The 21,287-nt window shown below is 40.8% G+C and overlaps 1 protein-coding gene across 1 annotated transcript in view; it reads left to right on the top strand.

The window, feature by feature from the left end:
- The window catches only part of col9a1a (collagen, type IX, alpha 1a), a 42,705-nt gene that overhangs the window by 10,602 nt on the left and 10,816 nt on the right, over window positions 1-21,287 (top strand). Inside the window, exons 3-22 of the mRNA XM_056279793.1 lie at window positions 3,111-3,164; window positions 3,794-3,829; window positions 4,635-4,658; window positions 5,750-5,803; window positions 6,409-6,462; window positions 6,918-6,950; window positions 8,851-8,907; window positions 9,514-9,567; window positions 9,961-10,014; window positions 10,521-10,574; window positions 11,469-11,522; window positions 11,867-11,920; window positions 12,448-12,501; window positions 12,993-13,046; window positions 14,359-14,412; window positions 14,522-14,566; window positions 14,895-14,948; window positions 15,374-15,427; window positions 17,492-17,545; window positions 20,598-20,669. Of these exons, the coding sequence (XP_056135768.1) occupies window positions 3,111-3,164; window positions 3,794-3,829; window positions 4,635-4,658; window positions 5,750-5,803; window positions 6,409-6,462; window positions 6,918-6,950; window positions 8,851-8,907; window positions 9,514-9,567; window positions 9,961-10,014; window positions 10,521-10,574; window positions 11,469-11,522; window positions 11,867-11,920; window positions 12,448-12,501; window positions 12,993-13,046; window positions 14,359-14,412; window positions 14,522-14,566; window positions 14,895-14,948; window positions 15,374-15,427; window positions 17,492-17,545; window positions 20,598-20,669 (1,023 nt within the window). The remainder of the gene's footprint in view (window positions 1-3,110; window positions 3,165-3,793; window positions 3,830-4,634; window positions 4,659-5,749; window positions 5,804-6,408; window positions 6,463-6,917; window positions 6,951-8,850; window positions 8,908-9,513; window positions 9,568-9,960; window positions 10,015-10,520; window positions 10,575-11,468; window positions 11,523-11,866; window positions 11,921-12,447; window positions 12,502-12,992; window positions 13,047-14,358; window positions 14,413-14,521; window positions 14,567-14,894; window positions 14,949-15,373; window positions 15,428-17,491; window positions 17,546-20,597; window positions 20,670-21,287) is intronic.

The raw sequence follows: 21,287 nt of genomic DNA, 5'->3' as shown, positions 1-21,287 counted from the left end.
GATGAGCTTATCGTTAGTCTCTCGCTCTTGCTCTCTCTCGCTCTCCACCCCCCCACCCCCGCGGCGCTCATTGGATAATCGCCTTTTCAACCGAGAAAGCGCTGCTTCATGTCATTATGCCAGACCAAAAAAATCAGTCACCTTGGTGAAGTGGGCAGATTCAAAGGTCTGAACCCAGGCAACTGTGAATAACAAACACCGATGTAAAATCAAAGTTTAGAGGGAAAGGCTTCTATTTCAGTTCAATGGTAAACACTGGTTATTGTTCATTCATTAAAAGTAAACTGTTGTAGGGCACCGGAATAATATATTTGAGGGAATCCACCTTTCTCCTTTAAATTTGTTGTTCAGTTGTGTGTGTGTGTGTGTGTGTGTGTGTGTGTGTGTGTGTGTGTGTATACGTATATCTCCATCCATTAGCAAAATCGCTTATCCTCCTCTCAGGGTTGCGGGGATGCTGGAGCCTATCCCAGCAGTTATTGGGCGGCAGGCGGGGAGACACCCTGAACAAGCTGCCAGGCCATCATATATATATATACACTACCGTTCAAAAGTTTGGGATCACCCAAACAATTTTGTGTTTTCCATGAAAAGTCACACTTATTCACCACCATATGTTGTGAGATGAATAGAAAATAGAGTCAAGACATTGACAAGGTTAGAAATAATGATTTGTATTTGAAATAAGATTTTTTCTACATCAAACTTTGCTTTCGTCAAAGAATCCTCCATTTGCAGCAATTACAGCATTGCAGACCTTTGGCATTCTAGCTGTTAATTTGTTGAGGTAATCTGGAGAAATTGCACCCCACGCTTCCAGAAGCAGCTCCCACAAGTTGGATTGGTTGGATGGGCACTTCTTGCATACCATACGGTCAAGTTGCTCCCACAACAGCTCAATGGGGTTCAGATCTGGTGACTGCGCTGGCCACTCCATTACCGATAGAATACCAGCTGCCTGCTTCTGCTCTAAATAGTTCTTGCACAATTTGGAGGTGTGTTTAGGGTCACTGTCCTGTTGTAGGATGAAATTGGCTCCAATCAAGCGCTGTCCACTGGGTATGGCATGGCGTTGCAAAATGGAGTGATAGCCTTCCTTATTCAGAATCCCTTTTACCCTGTACAAATCTCCCACCTTACCAGCACCAAAGCAACCCCAGACCATCACATTACCTCCACCATGCTTAACAGATGGCGTCAGGCATTCTTCCAGCATCTTTTCATTTGTTCTGCGTCTCACAAACGTTCTTCTTTGTGATCCAAACACCTCAAACTTGGATTCATCCGTCCACAACACTTTTTTCCAGTCTTCCTCTGTCCAATGTCTGTGTTCTTTTGCCCATCTTAATCTTTTTCTTTTATTGGTCAGTCTCAGATATGGCTTTTTCTTTGCCACTCTGCCCTGAAGCCCAGAATCCCGCAGCCACCTCTTCACTGTAGATGTTGACACTGGTGTTTTGCGGGTACTATTTAATGAAGATGCCAGTTGGGGACCTGTGAGGCGTCTGTTTCTCAAACTAGAGACTCTAATGTACTTATCTTCTTGCTCAGTTGTGCAACGCGGCCTCCCACTTCTTTTTCTACTCTGGTTAGAGCCTGTTTGTGCTGTCCTCTGAAGGGAGTAGTACACACCGGTGTAGGAAATCTTCAATTTCTTAGCAATTTCTCGCATGGAATAGCCTTCATTTCTAAGAACAAGAATAGACTGTCGAGTTTCAGATGAAAGTTCTCTTTTTCTGGCCATTTTGAGCGTTTAATTGACCCCACAAATGTGATGCTCCAGAAACTCAATCTGCTCAAAGGAAGGTCAGTTTTGTAGCTTCTGTAACGAGCTAAACTGTTTTCGGACGTGTGAACATGATTGCACAAGGGTTTTCTAATCATCAATTAGCCTTCTGAGCCAATGAGCAAACACATTGTACCATTAGAACACTGGAGTGATAGTTGCTTGAAATGGGCCTCTATACACCTATGTAGATATTGCACCAAAAACCAGACATTTGCAGCTAGAATAGTCATTTACCACATTAGCTATGTATAGAGTGTATTTCTTTAAAGTTAAGACTAGTTTAAAGTTATCTTCATTGAAAAGTACAGTGCTTTTCCTTCAAAAATATGGACATTTCAATGTGATCCCAAACTTTTGAACGGTAGTGTATATATATATATATATATATATATATATATATGTGTGTGTGTGTGTGTGTGTGTATGTGTGTATGTGTGTATGTGTATATATATGTATATATATATGTATATATATGTGTATATATATATATGCATATATATATGTGTGTGTATATATATATATATATATATATATATATATATGTAACTCTGTTAAAATAAACACTCAATAGTAGGGAAAGTGCTCAACAAATAAGAAGCAAAATAATCCAGAGAGTCAAGTAAAGTCTTTATGAGACAGTACAAGCCTGTTTCATGCCATAAGCAATCATCAGCATGAAACATGCTGGCATGAAACAGGCTTCGACTGTCTCATAAAGAATTTACTTGACTCACTGGATTTTATATATATATATATATATATATATGTGTGTGTGTGTGTGTGTGTGTGTGTGTGTGTGTGTGTGGTCCGCAGGCTAGGAAACTAATTTGGGGACAGCTGTTGTAGTAAATAATTTGGAGTTCAACATGATTTAACAAAGTGGGCTTTCAGTTTATGTGCTTTTGACCAAAGACCTATTTTAAGGTAAATCAGAATCTGTATTTTGTCTGTAAGATCCAGTGTTTTGTGATCGCTTATGGTGATTGAATTTATTAAGGTTGGTCGAGGGGTTACTACTGGACTCAAATTAGGGGGTTTCTTTGCGCCATTGAAACTAAGAGATTTCTTTAATCCAGTGAAACTAAGCAAATTTACCCAGCTACAATTTCCTTCAAAACTACATGATAATACTTATTCTCTCTAGAGAGCACACTGTTGAAATAATATTGCTTGTATGTATTGTAATGTATTGTATTGTACTTTATGTTTGTATGTATGTATTGCTTGCATACAATACTTAAGACTGATGAAACAATCAAACATTATTTGTTAATGTCTATGTATGTTATTCTGAATGCATTATTTTCTGACCTCTTTGTAGGGACCTGTTGGACCTCCTGGGGATCCTGGTTTGCTTGGCGCACAAGGGCAAAAGGTAAGTTTATAAGACTACACATGCTGACTTGTTTCTTTTGTTGTGATGCCCGTGCTGGTTTTTAACCTAGTGCTGTCTGCAGTGCTCACAGTATCTTTTTAGCAGTGTTGTTTCTTTATGCAAACACAAACAGAGAAGTGAAATCTGAAGGGTTTGAATGTTAGCAGTTTTGCTCCTGCTTGCGTTAGAAGAAAAACGTATTGTTCAAAATGAGAAATCCGCATATCCCCATAAAGCTATGCAAACTCATACTTGATGTCATGGCACTGAGGCATATTATTATTATTATATAATTCATACAGGAAAATATTACAAAATTGACGTTTAGCATTTTTTTATGACTTTCCTCATTTTTCCCTCATGGAAATATATAACTTATTTTGTGTTGTCCATGTCGTGATGGAAGCTTTGTATCTGTCTGTATGAGCTTCGTATTTTGCACTAATGATTATTTTTTTATTCTTACCAACTGACACATTTCTGGCTGGGGGTCTGTTTGTTACATCTTGCGACAATTGGTTGTGTGTTTTCAAAATCCTGTCTTACTCATGGAATGAAAAGATTTGAACTGAACTGATTAAAAGACAGTGAAGCTGTGACCTCTGTCTTGTTATTGTTTTTTATTTTAGGGTGAACCCGGTGAAGCTGGACCACTAGGAGAAATTGTAAGTGGTAGATATCACACTGCCTTTAAATGGACATATGCTGTTTGGGGGGCCTTGCAGTATTATGTGCACATTCATTGGTGGAGTCAGTGGTAATGGTCCCCTAGGCCTGATAGTGTTACTGCCATGTTCCTTTCATTGATCTACAATCACGAAATAACGCCTTCAAATCTATGTACCAACAAGAAATTGATTAGTCTATACCAAGGAGAACTATATTGCTAAGTATCCAAGAATTAAAACGAACTATTCACATCCGAATCAGATTGATTGGATTCCATCTCAAAGTATCCTAGCATGCTACAACCACTCTCAATGACTCTCTCGATAATAATGGTCATGAAATTTCCAGAAATGTTTGAGAACGATCAAATTTTCAGACAGTCATACACAAAACACTATTCCGAGATCTTTCCACTCCTCAACATATTGGTTTTCATTAGTCCTGTCGATTGCTTTTGGATTTCGTGAAATTTGATCATTAAGAATTCTTCAGTACGCAGTCTGAGAGTAAAGCCTGCAGCATGCTTCAAACAGATTGGAGAGCGGGGGGTGGCGGTGGTTTGCATCTCAATTCCCTTTCGTCGGCAAAGTCTGTTTTGTTCATTTTTCACACAACCGATTTCACCATCGTATTGACTGCTCGCCGCACACCAATGAAGAATATGCAAATAACTTTGCATGTTGGCTTAGTCATTGCTGACAATGTAGAATTACTATGTCCCTGTTTCTATGTCTGTGTTGAACTGATTTAAAGAAAAAAAATTATAATATTTTTCATGATTTTCCTCCTATCCCCCTACAGGGTGTGGGACCCGATGGACTTGATGTGAGTACCATATTCTATCCAGTCTTATTTCTTCAGGATCTTAAATGTGCTATTTTGTAACCAGACAGGAACAGTATACCAGATTTTCCTGTTGTTTGCACTCAAAGATGATTTCTTTGTAGGTGTGACATAAGTGTACTGGCCTGATACCCAAACATATTTGGTACTCATGCACTTTGAAAAAGCTGTCGGCAGGGTGACATTCTGGTTTCCATGGTTACATACACGTCGCAGTTAAATACGACTGTAATTCCTTATCAGAGAGCTTAATCCAGTTAGGTACACACAGCTCTGTTATGAAGGAGTGCTACAACTCCATTTTGCAACCACACTCACAACCTGAAAAATTCAGCTATTCTGCAAAATATGTACCAAACCCATGTCGTTTTGGTAATGTAGGGTGCCACATGTGCTCTTACATCTCTCTCTCTCTCTTTCCCCTCATTTATTTCTTAGAGAAACATAGCAGAAGGTGTAGTGTTGTTGTGGTCTGAATGTCAGACAGAATCTCTTTGGGTGACCTAAAAGTTACAGTCCAAAGAGTGTACATTGCTTTAAAGTACTGTTCTGGCACTGGTTTGACACTGTTGCCTCACAACAAAGAGGTCCTTGGTTCAAACCCCAGGCCATTCCATCCTTTCTGTGTGGAGTTTGCATGTTCTCCCCATGTCTGCGTGGGTTTCCTCTGGGTGCTCCAGTTTCCTCCCACCATCAAAAGACATGCATGTTAGGGTTAATACTCCTGTCTGTGCCCCTGAGCAAGGCAATGGAAAGAAGAACTGGCGTTGGTCCCTGGGCGCTGCAGCTGCCCACTGCTCCTATACAATAGGATGGGTTAAATGCAGAGAACAAATTCATTGTAAGAATACAGTTTGTTGTAAGAATACAGTGTTGAATAAAGTGTCTTTCTGTCACGATATTCTCACCACATTCTGTAACAGAACAGTACCAATGCTGTTTCATAAATAAACTAGGAACCAATACCCTTACAGCATGGTGCTGGTGCAATGGAACAACTTTTGACGTTGCTGTGATGTGTTAATGGTGACCATATATTCACAAACCAAGCTTGTTGTGCTTTGTGTTGACAGGGTCTTCCTGGTACAGACGGTCTTCCAGGCGAGCTCGGTAAAGTCGGACCCCCTGTGAGTTCCCTGATACCATTCTGTCTGTGTAAGCTGTGGTTGGTAGGAATCTTCGAGCATTGAAATGCTCATGTCTTGAACAGGTTAACAAATTAAAACTTCGGTAATAAATTAAAATATCTTTTACACGGATGTGGGTATGTGTCCTGGTCACTGCACTAGCGCCTCCTCTGGTCAGTTAGGGCGCCTGTTCGGGGGGGGGGCGGAAACCGGGGGGAATAGCGTGATCCTCCCACGCGCTACATCCCCCTGGTGACCTGGTGAAACTCCTCACTGTCAGGTGAAAAAGAACAACTGGTGACTCCACATATATCGGAGGAGGCATGTGGTAGTCTGCAGCCCTCCCCGGATCAGCAGAGGGGGTGGCGCAGAGATCGAGACAGCTTGGAAGAGTGGGGTAATTAGTTGAATACAATTGGGGAGGAAAAGGGAGGGGATCTTTTACATATTTACAGAATCTTAATGGAAGGATGCTACACATATGCAAAAAAAAAAAAAGGAAAAAGAATAATGCCAGCATTTGACAAAGTATTGAGAGTAGGGCTATGACATACATATTTCCGCCATTACCAATATGTTGATAAATATCTCATTTTGTGTTACAGGGAGCAAGGGGGAGGAGAGGTTCGGTTGGTCTTCCGGGTCCTCCGGGGCCAAGGGTAAATATCAGTACTTCCATATGTATACTATTTGTTTATACTGTTTTTAAATGCCATTGGGTCACCCCTGTGTGAAGGGATGGTTACTTTCAACCTGGAAAGGGGGTCCCTTTCTAAAGACTGGATGACGTTTTAAAGGAAAATGAAAAACATTTACAACCTGGGTCTGACTCAGCAACGAAAATAAGACCTACTTTGTAAAAAAAAAAAGAATTATCCTATAAGTTTGACACATAAGGTTGGGGTGGGGGGGTGTAAGTCTCATTAGATGACATAGAAGTCCAAGCTGTCCTGTAAACATGGATGTTTATTTCAAACACAACAGAAAAACCAAGATTTCATTGAGATTTCTTTTGTGATTCAATATCTCTTGCACGCAAACAAGAACATTTTAATACAAGGGGTTTTGAGTTTCCGTTCATTTACCTGATTCTGACTCCTTTTTGTTATTCTAGGGACTTCCAGGCGTGTATGATGGTGAGGATCTGGTGAGTTTGAACCAACAGTTTCAAAATACTGCGTGACTCTAATCTTGTACATTCATTTACATCTATCAGAACTGCGAATTTAAGCGCAACATGGAAAAAGCACGACTGTTCGGATTTCCCACCTACTTCCCTCGGAAACTGGAACGTCGACCTTCTAGTTAGCTTAATTTCACAGAGCAACTAAACCTAAATACACTTTAGACACCCTAAAATAGAGGAAAATGCACACAGGTACATTTATGAGAAAGCCTCCTTATCTCTAACTAAAGGAGTTTAGATCTTTGAAATACCACACCGAATTAGAATATGCTAATTATACTCGAGGGCATTTCATTCTTGCAGTAACGGGTGTGAGAGGCAAGACAAGAGGTGGAGGCAGGTAAAGAAAATACCCTCCACTGGTCCCCAACATCCGTGTACTGTCTCACCAGTTAAATGCAAAGGGAAATACATATACTATGTAATGATAAAACAGCTGAGAGAGCCAGATGGCTCCTTAGCTAACATCTTGGTTAGCACAAGAGTTAGCAAGATAGCGTACCAGTAAACCATGCTACATGGGAATTATCAGAATGTTTAGACTATGTGGCTTAATCTCCCCGTTTTATAAATGACACGCTTTTGGAGCGCTCTCAAGTCTCAGAAGTGGTACAAATGCTTTTACACACATTTCTTTCGACTGTGATCCGATAGGTATGACACTACGTATCTTAAAGCAAGAGCAGTAATCTATAGCCCCTTTTCCTTTGTGCTGTTCAACACGGACATACTCCAAATTCAAGTTCAGCTTTGTCATGCGTATTAGAATACAATGAAATTCTTGTGCTCTGGCTCTCTCTACCTTAACACAAAGGACACAAGGACACACCATCCCAAAAAAAGACAAAACTACAGACCTACATAGACTATGTACAAATGGATTCATACATTATATACACAATATAGAAAAATACACAATAACACAACAATGTAAGATGCATATGGGTGTGTCAGCTGTTCAGCAACCTGACTGCCTGTGGAAAGAAACTATTGTAGCGAATTCGGGGGGGCAACCACAGGAACTACCGTGGCCGGGACGCGAACCTGTATCGCCCGCATCGCGGGAGACATCGCTGACTGCTCGACTAAAGGGTCAGATCCGTCAGCCAGCGGCCAATATGTCTACTTATCCATGCACGTTACACTATTACTGAGACGGGTGGTGTGTGATTTGATGCTCCAGTAATGTTTTTTTTTTAGAAGGAAGGAGCGAGAACAGAACATGAGCGGGGTGGCTGGTGTCGTTAGTGATGTTTTGGGCTTTCCTTTTGCAGCGAGTGGTGTAAATATTATGAAGTTGTGGTAGTTCCATGCCAATGATTTTTGCTGCTGTCTTTACTGCACCCACAAGATCATAAAATATTTCTGTCCCAGCAGGATGATTCTCGTATAGCTCTAATACTTCTTATTTAAAACCATCTGAGGAGGTGCTATTGCATGTAGCTTTCCAGACCCACTGGGTGGAGCTAGCTGTGGTGAATATTGCTTATTGGTTGAACATAATGCTCATGAGAGACGAAACAAATCAACCTCCATCTTTCAATAACAACCCATTTTAATAACTAGATAATAGTGTCAGCTGATGTCAATGTGTAGTTTAGCTTGCCCATTATTGATGTCACCGCTGCTTTTTTGAATTGTCACCTTGAAATTTTACTCACCGTCTGGGGTCTTTAAGCCACTGGAAACAGAAACAGAAAAGGTCCTGTTAACATAGTAGCTTCCTGTATGGATTTCGTTTTGGCAGAGAGTGCAAAGCAATTTCATTTCACCTGCTGCTCAGGTCTTGGGGTCGCTTTCAGTGGAGCTTCCTGGTGGCTGGGCTCCTCCATGACCTCAGATATGTGCTTCTGTGTTTCAGTGCCCAAATGCATGCCCTTCTGGTCTGACTGGATACTCTGGTCTCCCTGGCATGAAAGTAAGTCAATTAGACAAATTAAATGATTTTTAGTGCTGTATTCTGATAGTTTTTCACCAGTGACTAGTTTGTCTCACTGCATGTTATGTATGCATTTTTGTAGTATGTCGTACCTGTATAGTTGTGTGTGAGTGTATGGATGTATGTAAATATGGAAGTAAACTTACATTTTAATGTACAGGCTATGGCAACAAATTTCTTCAAGAAGGATAATAAAGGATCTATCTAGCTATCTAGCTAGCTAGCTATCAGTTTCTTTTTCTGTTTGCATAAATCTATCCAGTATCTACTTGCCACATTCTGCAATATTTTCACACACACACACACACACACACACACACACACACACATATCGACACATATATTAAATACTTTAACATGTCTACAAAACACACTAGATGAAATAAAGATTCAGAGCTATAAAAGAGTCATGCAGGGTACTTTGTATTTTGTTCATATTCTTTCATCATAGGTTATTGTCTTACATGTTTGTTTGATTGTTTTTTTACTTGTATCTGCATTAATATCCTGGCTTTGCCTTGTGACGCACTTTGCAGAAAGCATTCGATAAATCAGTTGACCTTAAGTGGTTATTTGTGCTTCTAGGGCCACAAAGGGGCTAAGGGTGAATCTGGCGAGCCTGGAAAACAAGGACACAAGGTACCATCTCTCTTTCTACCCTGATACCCCACGGCGCTAGCCAGATATCCATGTAAATTCAACCTGAGAAGTGTCTCTTCCTCAGACTCGAAACACTGGCAGGAAAAATCATACAGTTTTTTTTATTTATCAGTTGTATATGTATGTCCCCCACACCCTCTATCATTTTGGAATTGAAATACTATTTTCTTAAAAAATACACAATTTGATTTACTTCTAATGCAGAATGTTGTACTGCAAGGAGCTAGTATTTTTTTTTCTCTCATCGAAAGCATTGATTTAGGGAATTTTAGCATGTTGTGGGCTACCTCATAATCTCTTACTCGCCAACAAAACTCTATTCAAAACGTACATGGGCAAATAGCCACATATTTGTGTCGTGTTCTCTTTCAGGGATATGAGGGTGACCAAGGATCATCAGGCGAAGTTGGAGCCCAAGGATTACCAGTAAAATATCTCACTGTTTTCTATTTCATGCTCCGTTGTTGCAAAATTTCCTCCTTGTGGTTCAGACATATTGGTACCACTTTACAATAAATAAGACTATCCTTATAAAGGGTTTATGAATGGATTATAATTAGTTTTTTAATTAGGTTGTGAAGACTTTTATGAATAATTAATAAGCTGTTATAACACATTGGATAAAAATGGTAACCATGACATGTTGCTTGCTAAATAGTGAACCAACTAGGAAGATCTGAGATCGAACAGAATAGACAGATAAAAAGTGCAGCAGTAACTTGATCTTGCCAAATAGTGAGCCCACATCAATGTAGGAAAACTGTGCTATAACTTGTTTATAATTGTTTATTATGGATTTGTAAAGTGTTTACAACCTAATTATAAACCATTTATAAATCCTTTATAAGAGTATTATTGTAAAGTGGTACCCACATATTAACATATATGCCCCCCCCCTCCATGTCTCCCTGTATCTGCTGAGTGATTTTTAGGGTCCAGGTGGTCCAAGAGGCATCACAGGAATAATGGGTCCCCCAGGAGAAAGGGTAAGTGATCATGCTGTCATATCATATCTTGAATAATTTCAATTTTTCTCTCTCCTCGATAGAAATTTTACTGAGCATTAAGGAAGGCTGAAAGTTAGACAAAGGGAAATTATAAGAGAGAAGATTTTGGTGGGATCTGATCCTCCAAAGCTACATATGGCTGAAGGGGCATGACATCTACAGCATCACGATACCTTATACCATTTAACACAAAGGACACAAGGGCGCACCATCCCTACACCAGACCTACATAGACTATGTACACAGTATAGAAAAGTACATGATATTTTTGGGGCGTCCGGGTGGCATGGCGGTCTATTTCGTTGCCTACCAACACGGGGATTTCTGCTTCGAATCCCCGCCTTACCTCCGGTTTGGTCGGGCATCTCTACAGACACAATTGTCCGTGTCTGCGAGTGGGAAGCCAGATGTGGGTATGTGTCCTGGTGGCTGAACTAGCATCTCCTCTGGTCAGTCGAGTCACCTGTTCATAGCAGGATCCTCCCATGTGCTACATCCCCCTGGCGAAACTCCTCACTGTCGGGTGAAAAGAAGCAGCTGGCGACTCCACATGTATTGGAGAAGGCATGTGGTAGCCTGCAGCCCTCCCCAGACTGGCAGAGGGAGTAAAGCAGTGACCGGGATGGCTTGGAAGAGTGGGGCTATTCGCCAAGTACAATTGGGGAGAAAAAGGGGGGAACCCCCCCCCCCAAAAAAAGAAAAGTACATGATATTGTGCCAAGGCAACAGTAGCAAAAGGACAAATGTCTGCTCGAAGAAATGGAGTTTAACTTTACATTATTCAAGTTAAGACGCATAGATGATTCAAGGGAAAGGTGAATTGTGTAACTTTTAACAACTAGTATCAAACAGTGTCCTCTCTGCTCAAAACAGGGGCTGCGTGGAAAGTCTGGTGATTTGGGTCCTCAGGGAATCCAGGGTGCCCCAGTAAGTGCCTGCACTCACTGCATCGACTCGGTGTCCCACCGATGACATCATTTACTTCAGAGTATTGCTTCAGCAAGCTCTTCCATGTACTTTTCAAGCATCTAGACTGCATTTTAAGCTGAATTGTGCTTCTGTTCAGGTTTTTGTGTCCGTTCAAACTTTGTGAGACGTTTAAATCTTTTTGGTTAAAAATTTCCCCATTCAATGACAAAATGTTTGTGATCTCCCAGAGGGGAGATCACTGATGGTGTCTCTCCTCATAGACCTACACTGAATTTAACAATCCAGCTGAAGCAAGTGCAGAAATGTTCTTCCTGTTTATACTGAGATTGTGTATTCTGTAGGGTGATGCAGGCCAAAGAGGAGCAGTTGGCGAGTCTGGGCCTAAGGGGTCACAAGTAAGTCTTTAAGATGATAGAAAACTCTAATTGATTGAATCTGCAGAGATTCACCACAGCATTGTGATTGCATATATTCATTTATTTTGGGACACATGTTTATATATTAGCACTTATTCATTCTCATATTCGCATTCAGTATTTATATTGGTTTGTTTTGAGGGTAGCTGGAACGCGTATTTGCACATTTCTGAACATTTGTTCTCATGAAGGGAATCACTGGCTATTCAGATGATCTCGTTCAAATCACCTCATGTTATTTATTTGATGAAGTAGTTTCAGTAGGCTGTGGTTTGCGTGTCTTTTGTTATTATCTTTAGTACTATCTACGTCTCTTTATATTGTTCATTTTATTTTTATTTCACTTACTTTCTATATTATTTCCCTTTTTGTATGAAATGTCTAAGATAATCAGCAATTTGTTAATTTTTACTCAATTTGTGGTGCCTTAGGTATGAGAATTGTTTGTTGTCAGTCAAGTTGGTCATTAATATTCTGATCTCAGTTTCACTCTGTATTGTTTCCAGGGGGCTCAAGGCCCATCTGGAATCAGAGGAGTGCCGGGGCCCAAAGGGGAACCTGTAAGAGCACCTCAGTCCTCAGCACTGTTGGGTTTATACTTAAAGATCCTCTCAAAAATCACATCTTTATGTATTCCAAATGACTGTCTTTCTGGCTGTTTTATCAATCGTCAGTCTGTTCTCTCTCACGAATCAATCAATCAATCAATCAATCAATCAATCAATCAATCAATCAATCAATCAATCAATCAATCAATCAATCAATCAATCAATCAATCATCTATCTATCTATGTATCGATCTATCTGTCTATCTGTCTGTCTGTCTGTCTGTCTGTCTGTCTGTCTGTCTGTCTGTCTGTTTTATCAATCATCTGTCTGTTTTCTCACTAATTTTTCTGTCGGTCTATCTATCCGTCCATCCATCTGTCCGTCTGTCTGTCTGTCTATAAAAATGATCCGTTCACTAAAACAAACACTCAAAAAACATATTTGCATTGATATTTTCTTTGTCCTTTGACATTTAACATTTCCTCACTGCTCATATGAATAGGGACTTTCTGGTCCAGATGGCCGTGAAGGAATACCTGGGTTGCCCGGATCCAAGGTAGAGTTCTACTGCTATTTAAGCTCTAAATAAATCTAATATAACGTCAGCATCAGCTTAACGGAGAGCACTATTGCCTTGCAGCTAAATGGCCCTGGGTTTGACCCCAGCGCTCCTGTCTGGAGTCTGTATGTCCTCCCTGTGTTTACACTGGTTTCCTCCCACAATCCTAAAATGATGCATGTTTGGTGAATCTGAGATTCTACATAGACCTCTAAAGCGTGACATAAATGTAATGCCCCAGTAAGAGCTTCCCGATCCCGTCCTGTTTCAGTCAAATGTAAAAATGCAAGTGTAAAATAATTGCCTTTAACTCGGTTCAGTGCTAATTTCAACTCTTTTTGCTAGAATTGATCTCTAATGCATTGCTAGATTGCTTAAGGTAGTTTTTGATTGGTTTGAAGCTGAATTAAGAAATCTCTCGCAATTGTTTACTTAGGAATAAGTTGTATTTGCTCCTGACGACAGCACAAACAAATGACAAATTTGGCAAAAGTGTGGCCTTTAGCAACATGCTCACCGTGGTTGTTTGCAAAATAGTGCTTAAAAATTCACCAACATGTTAAAATATGTTAAAACCTCATAATATGTAATTTACTTTATAACAGAATGATGAACAAACAACATCAAAAAAAACCCTGCTCGTTTTTTCTTTAGAGGTCTATCGCCCATAGTTATGAATTGGGGTGTTATTAATCTGTGTGGACTGACAGGCTGGTTCTGCCTTGTGCTCAGTGTCTGCTGAGAAATACTGCTTGTGAGCTGAAAGTGGATTAAGAAGTTATAGAAAGTGAATAAATGAATTAAATTCCTGTCGAAGCCTTACGCGGTTGAGCTTGTCATTGGTAGGCCCTGTGTCTAAATCCCTATTTCATCATTTGCAAAATAATGATAGACACATCAATCCACCAATCAGTACTCAGCAACCACACTACAGTGAGCTGCGGCACAACACTGAGGGCAGAGAACACTAGATTAGTTAACAGGCATAGGTCAGGTTGAGAGAAACAGTAAAACCAAGAGATCTGTAATCTGAATTTATAATGTAACCTTTAATCCAGATTCACACTATCCACTGTGATTAATGAGCTCTCGTGGTCATTTGCAGAGGAGGCAGTTCATCTTGAATATTTGTCACATAGCAACAGTAACTAAGGCAGGCGAGACTTGCAGAAATTTTGCTAATGATGACTAAGGCGTGAGTGTCTGGGAGTGTCAATAAAAGGCGCACCTTCTCTGAACAGCTAAAGAGTTTGAACAAGAATCAGAAATTTTGAAGTTTGACCTGTCATTTGTTTCCTTTTTCATCCAGGGTATTCCAGGAAAAAACGGGGCTCCAGGTGATGCCGGGCTCCAGGGGCTTCCTGTAAGTATGACCTCTTACCAAGAAACACTTGTGACTCACTCTCAAATGCTTTATGTTGCCCATTTTCAGTCCATTTTTTGTTGATTTTTGGTGTAATTTCTTTGTCTAGGGCTTGCCAGGTTCCTTTGGGCAAAAAGGTGTCAGCGGGGTAGAGGTGAGGTCCAGTTTCTTTTCTAGTTCTCGGTTGGCTCTGATGCTAAGACTAATGCCATCTTACAGTCTTACATCTTTTACTTACTACAGTTAGAGCTATTTTATTCCCTGTTTGCTTTACTCCTTTGTACTACTGCTGCTGTGAACCAGATTCTCTATGTGCCTATGTGAGATAATTAAAATTCAACCTTCAGTATAATATATTGCAATTACAAAAAGCTGTGAGTACTTCCACATCTATTACAACTATTGCTATAAATATAATATCGTAAAAGTGATAAGTGTGTTTATGTAATAACCCATGTAAATTTTCTGATTTCTATTATCAGGGCAACAGTGGTGACCCAGGGGTCGTAGGACAAATGGGGTCTCCTGGAAAATCAGTAAGTCGGGAGCCAGTTGAACTGTAGTTAGATCAAGTCAGACTTTAATTTGCATGGCACATTTCATCCTGAAAGTAACTTAATGTGCTTTACATAGCTGAAGACAATATAAGGCAGTACAATAATGAATGCAGGGCCAAATGAAATGCTGTTGTAAAAAGCACAGCCTCCATGACTGTTGATGTTGACCTTATGATGTAATCCAGAATTTTAGTGGGCCATTGTACAACAAGCATATCTGATTGCACAGACCACCCATCTGCAGAAATCAAGCTGTCAGGACTGAAAAAAAAACGAATGCTTATTTTTCATTTGTCACCCTGGTTTTTGAAAGTACACAAATAAGGACATAATCACAGCTATGTGGGTATCACATGGTCTGCAAAAGCGGTAGGGTGGAGGTGATGGTGTCTGTTGGTTTCCAGGGGGAGCGTGGTGATCAAGGAGAGGTTGGACCTGTAGGACCAAGAGGTGGACCAGTAAGTATTATTTCACCCGGAGGTTTTATGTTTACTGGTTACGGTTGTGGAAGGTGCCACTGCGCATTTGTGGCTTTAAAACCACATCAGCGTGAGCTTAGATGATGTTAATGAGAAGTTGGTGCTAAAGTGTGTAAGTGTAGTTATCTGCCATTGTTTTGACCAAAAGGTCCTACCATCTGGCTGACAGGATGTTATGAATACACTGCATCCAGTAAGATACAGTATATTTACATATATCCGATGTGATAAATAAAAATATAAAAGAGAATTTTCTTCAAATATTTATAAATGCCAAAAATAGAGTAGACTGAGAACTTCTTTTTCAATACAGAGGTTGTGAGTGGTGTGTAATTGCACCTAAAGCATCAAGACTCGTAATTTGATTTTCACAATCATCAAGCTTTTACTTCCTTTCAGCAAACTGTAGAAAATGTTATTCTCGAGAGCTTTAAACTGTTAAACTTTTAATGTTCCATAGCACACGGGTATAGAGAGAAGTCAAGTGTCTCGCCTCAAACTGTATTAGCTTAAAGGGAAAGTTTGCCAGTTTTCAAGTTTATGTCTATGTGTTAATCATAGCAGTGGTGTCCCTATAACATACACATTTCCTGTCAGTGTTGTCTGTATTGCAGTAGCCCATAGTAAACTGGCTTACTTCCGCCATCCACTGATGTCAATGGATGGCGGAGGAACTACAAAGCAGAATGGCCGGGATGTTTGTTTTCACAACTCCGCTGCTGAGAAACTCATGCAATGCATACTGGTACATGTAGGCAATGTAGAACAGCTGTGTTTGCAGGAGAACACCAACTTCTCTGTAAAAATGAACTGCACCGAAGCAGTTATAGCTTTAAAAGACTAGATAGAACGCCAGTATTTACTGAATGTGCATATCATTATTGGTGAAATTTCCCTCTAATCGGCGTCTTGATGACCTCACCGTCATTGCAACAGTGCTGGGGGGGGGGGGGGTCACGACAACCTCATTCACACAAAATCTAAGTAATTTGAACCCTCTGTGACATAAACCTGTTGTTTCCATGGCTGGTTACGGCCGCGCGGCTTGAATTCATGTCAGGATGATTAATCAACGTTGCATTTAAATCCATTTAGAAATATATGTATCCTACAGTCACCAGACAGAAATCTCTTTGTACTTCCCCCCAGCAACTTTCAAGTGCAATACGAAAAACTACTCTTGCAGAATGTGGGCTTGCCTATTTTATACCAATCTGGGGGAAGAGAAATATTGCATGAGTAGTCTGGAGAAACAGTCTCATTTACTCTTAGCTAACTTGCAGCCACAATGCATCCCAAAAACCAGCGAACGGATAACGATACAATACATCCCTAATGCCCCTCGGCTCCATTTTCCATCGATTGTAGATCCAATCACTATCCAATCCAACAGCCTATTTAAGGAGTCTAATTGATTTATAACAGGTTATACACACATAGACACCCATAGATAGATAGATAGATAGATAGATAGATAGATAGATAGATAGATAGATAGATAGATAGATAGATAGATAGATAGATAGATAGATAGATAGATAGATAGATAGATAGATAGATAGATAGATAGATAATGCATCAAATCTCCTGAGTAAAACAGAAGGACAGATTGCCATGAAGGATAAGTAAGGTAGTTCAAAATATTCTTCTGTTAAGTGCAATAAGTTGGTCCCTGGTACACACACACCAACCTGTATAGCAAGAAAGGTGTCATCATTCACATTTTACTCTGATACAACGTGATACTATTTTATTATCCTTAAGGGTCATCAAATGATCGATATTTACTGTAATGCACAACAAAACATGCCACTGTGGGCAATAGAAGAACTACTTACAAGTTTATTAAATTCAGTCCAGCCAGTCAAGCAATGCAGAAAATGATGTGCACAGTGTACTAAGGTGTTGCCTGTATAGTCATTGTAAAATTTTAAATGCCATATTTCTCTGTTTAAACATTTAATGCTTTTATTTTCAAATCTGGATCTCCATTCTCACTTCCTTTCGATATGACCTTTGTTCTCTCTCTCTCTCTTTTCTCAGGGTGATCGAGGAGAAAGGGGTCCTGGTGGGCCTCCAGGATCACCCGGATCCAGAGTAAGTACTGACCCAAACACAGGTATCAGAGGATCCCACCACTGGTTGAACTGTCACTTGATGAATCCAGTGATATACGCCTACTGAACCACCCACCCAAGCTGCTGCCTCCGGCTAAAACCTGGGTTCAGCACAGTCACAGCTAATCTTTTCATAGTAATCAGGCCATTCAATCGAAAATAAGGGATGCAAAATAACTCGTATTTTGTCACAAACAACCCAGCAAGTGACAATAGCGGTGGCATTTTATTTTAAAAAAAAAACCAGGAAACAATATTTGGGTTTTCTCAGAATTAATGGTAAACCATGTTTTCATTTGTCGCCATTTTCTAGCGGCGGCCTACGGTCACACGTGCGCGAACACAGGTGAATGATTGTCGCCTGTCAAGGCGAAATTCGTATCTTGTCGCGCTGAATGTAGGCAGCGCATGATGTGACGCACACGGAAATCAGTTTGCTGGTTTGTAGTCCGTTTGGGTGGTTGTGGTCTAGTCTGTGGTGGTTGTCGGTCCCAAATGAGCGGTTGTTGGTTTTGCGAAGGGAAAATGTCCAGAGAAAGATAAATACATGTTTTTACTTAATTGTCTCACTTGTGCATGTTACCATAGTTTCATGGACAAATACGGAGGAAGAACATTTGTTTAACCGCAAAATATGAATTGATGTTATTACTAAATTTTCAATTTATTTAAGTTCAATGCCTGTCTGGCGACTCACTGCCAGCCAGGCAGCATCTCTTGTGGGGCAGTTTGTAGTCTTTATAGGCAATGTTGTACAATACCGGCTGGATAGACACAGCAACAATCAAAGTGTCCGTCAGCCACAGCCAAGTGGGGTCAACCACACACACTATTTTGCTGTTGGTTGAGGCTGCGGATTCGCCGATCAAAGTTGAACTCCATACGAAGTGAAGACACACATTTCTTTCGCCACCGGAAGTGAACGTTTTATTCACCCCTTCGCTCACAAAGACTGGTGGCCTGTCCAGGGTGTCTTCCCGCCTGCCGTCCAATGACTGCTGGGATAGGCTCCAGCATCCCTGCAACCCTGAGCTGGATAAGCGGTTTGGATAATGGATAGATGGATGGATGGATGGATGGATGGGAGGCGAATATTCGCCAATGTTAATTTGGTGCATGTGTGACCATAGCCTAATTCTAAATACTTTGGCATAACTGTTGACTCCAGAGGTGGAAGGGAAGGAGATGCTGAATGGTATCTATGGCAGTCCTTTCAAATAATATTTGCAAATACTTCATAGCATTGTGTTGAAATAGACGGAGTACCAGAAGGATGCCTAAAGACAATTCAGTGTCAGGTTAAGTTGCCCATTTGAGTTGCTCTTTTGTGATTGCCAAATTTTTTTGGTAGTGTTTTGATGCCCTTTGTGAAAACTGCCAGCCCCTTTAGTACTGCAAGAAAGACAAAAAGAGGAATTACTGGAAATTATAATTTGAAATCCAGCTAGGTCCACCAAGAAGTTTTGGGAGTGAAAGGGGACCTATGTGGCCTTGTCTGGTACAAAAGACAGGGGTTGAGTGTGTAACCTTGAGACACCCCAACCTAAACAACACTTAACACAGCTGAAAGGAAATTCATCTTTTATATCATTAAGAGAACCGCAGAAATTAGGGTTTACAATTTTGGGTGGTCAATAACACAACAGGAGAGCTTTGATTGTCAATACGCAACTGTTTCACATTCCCCAACACAAAGACTGAAATAAAGCCGAGGAGATCTGGGGGGGGGGGGGTCATCTAAGATAAGGTAAGAGGAGAGACCAGAGACCAAAGATTGTGCAAAAGCACCATAAAGCCAGGATGAACATGTCTATTTGGACTGAAGACCACTTAGTTCAAACCTCCGGGTTATATGGTAGAATTGTCAACATTTAAGGGCACACAAGCACCTCTACACATAACCTGTTGTACTTTACCAAAATAGGTTGAGAGGCTAAGAACAGGATTGTGATAATACCTCCATGGGCAAAAAGGAAAATACTAATTGGGTGATTAGAGGTGGTTGAGGAAACACATCAAGATGCTCCAAGAAGCAAGTCCATTTTAATAATGTGTTGAATCAGGAGGAAAATATCAAAATCGGTGCAACCTTCGAAGAGCGCAATTTCATAAATCTAGTTTAAATGCCAATCCACTCCTTGCCCTCTGAAAATACTCCTTTTACAACACAAATATTATACCATTTATGTTGCACAGAGCCCGGTACGGAGCGCTGGCCAGGCTTATCCGCTCCGTTTCAATATGTTGAGTGTCACTGCATACCTCAGCCCTGTTAAACTGAGAGATCGCTTCCTTGAAATATAAAAGCGAGCGATCAACGTACACAAATAGGATCTACCATCCTGTTCGTATTATTCAACAGGACGGACCTTTACCAAGACACACTTTGGATCTAAGAACATCCACTGCTGGGAAAATGAAGTCGCTGTACCATATCAAAAGCAGCAGGTCTCTATTAAAAAAAACTTTAAAAAAAACCCTCTGGCCATGCAGTTAATCCAACGGGTGTGCGGGCATGAATGGCCTCTTGTTCCACCGGTCCAAACACCCAGGGGTATTTCTCCAGTTAAGGGGGGATTCTAGGGCAGGAAAAGAAGCTAAGAAGCCCTGAAAGAGCTCTCTGTTCCCCAGGAATGTCTGAAACCCATCAGCCACAGCCAGAACCCCCACACCCCCTAGAACCATCTGAAAAGAGGGGTCCCCCCAATACCTTCCCAGATCCACTTTAAACAAGGTTTTTTTTTCCGTTTTTATATCACATAAAATTTGTTCCTTTTTTCTCTGAAAACCTGATTATTCATTTATGTGAGGGTGTGTACGTGTTTGTATTTGGCGCGGGGGGGGAGTGTAGTGCTGCTTCACACAGTTCATTTACTGTTTTGAATTAAAGCATGAACATACCTCTGTGTGTGTGTGTGTGTGTGTGTGTGTGTGTGTGTGTGTGTGTGTGTGTGTGTGTGTGTGTGTGTGTGTGTGTGTGTGTGTGTGTGTGTGTGTGTGTGTGTGTGTGTGTGTGTGTGTGTGTTCCACAGGGAGGTAAAGGAGATCAAGGCCTTCCTGGTCTCCCAGGTCCTGCTGGTTATCTGGGTCAGAAAGGAGACCGGGTGAGAGAGTCTTTCAGCGCACAACAATCACATTAGGATCTAGATGGACGCCACCCAAGTGCAGCAACTTCAAAAATTAAGACACATCTACTCAGGAACAAGTTCAAGAAAAATGTATTTGACGTCATTACTGACCGGACTCAAAGACATGTCAGTGGAGGAAGGTGCCAACTTGATAACGTCAATAACTGCACACATAGGCTCAGGCCTCCGATAGCTAGTTTACTAACTGATACTGCCAATAAGACGGGTCACGTCACCGGCTTCATGAGGGTATGATCTGATGTCCTCTTTGACAGTGGGTTTCAAACTAGTCTTTGGATGCCACCAGTGCTGCTGGCTTTCTATTCTGCTTAGTAGTTAAAGATATCCAGTGGAGTTTTCCTTTTAAACTCGTTCTCTCTCTCTCTCTCTCTCTCTCTCTCTCTCTCTCTCTCTCTCTCTCTCTCTCTCTCTCTCTCTCTCTCTCTCTCTCTCTCTCTCTCTCTCTCTCTCACTCACTCACTCACTCACTCACTCACACACACACACACACACACATAAACACAAAACACATTACGTGTGTCCTGAAGGTCTAACAAACACGCTGAATGCACTTCCTACCTCAACTTCCTGCCT

This window comes from Lampris incognitus, chromosome 5 (genome assembly GCF_029633865.1).
Source record: "Lampris incognitus isolate fLamInc1 chromosome 5, fLamInc1.hap2, whole genome shotgun sequence".
In the NCBI taxonomy this organism is placed as follows: Eukaryota; Metazoa; Chordata; class Actinopteri; order Lampriformes; family Lampridae; genus Lampris; species Lampris incognitus.
This window is presented reverse-complemented; position numbering and strand designations above follow the sequence as displayed.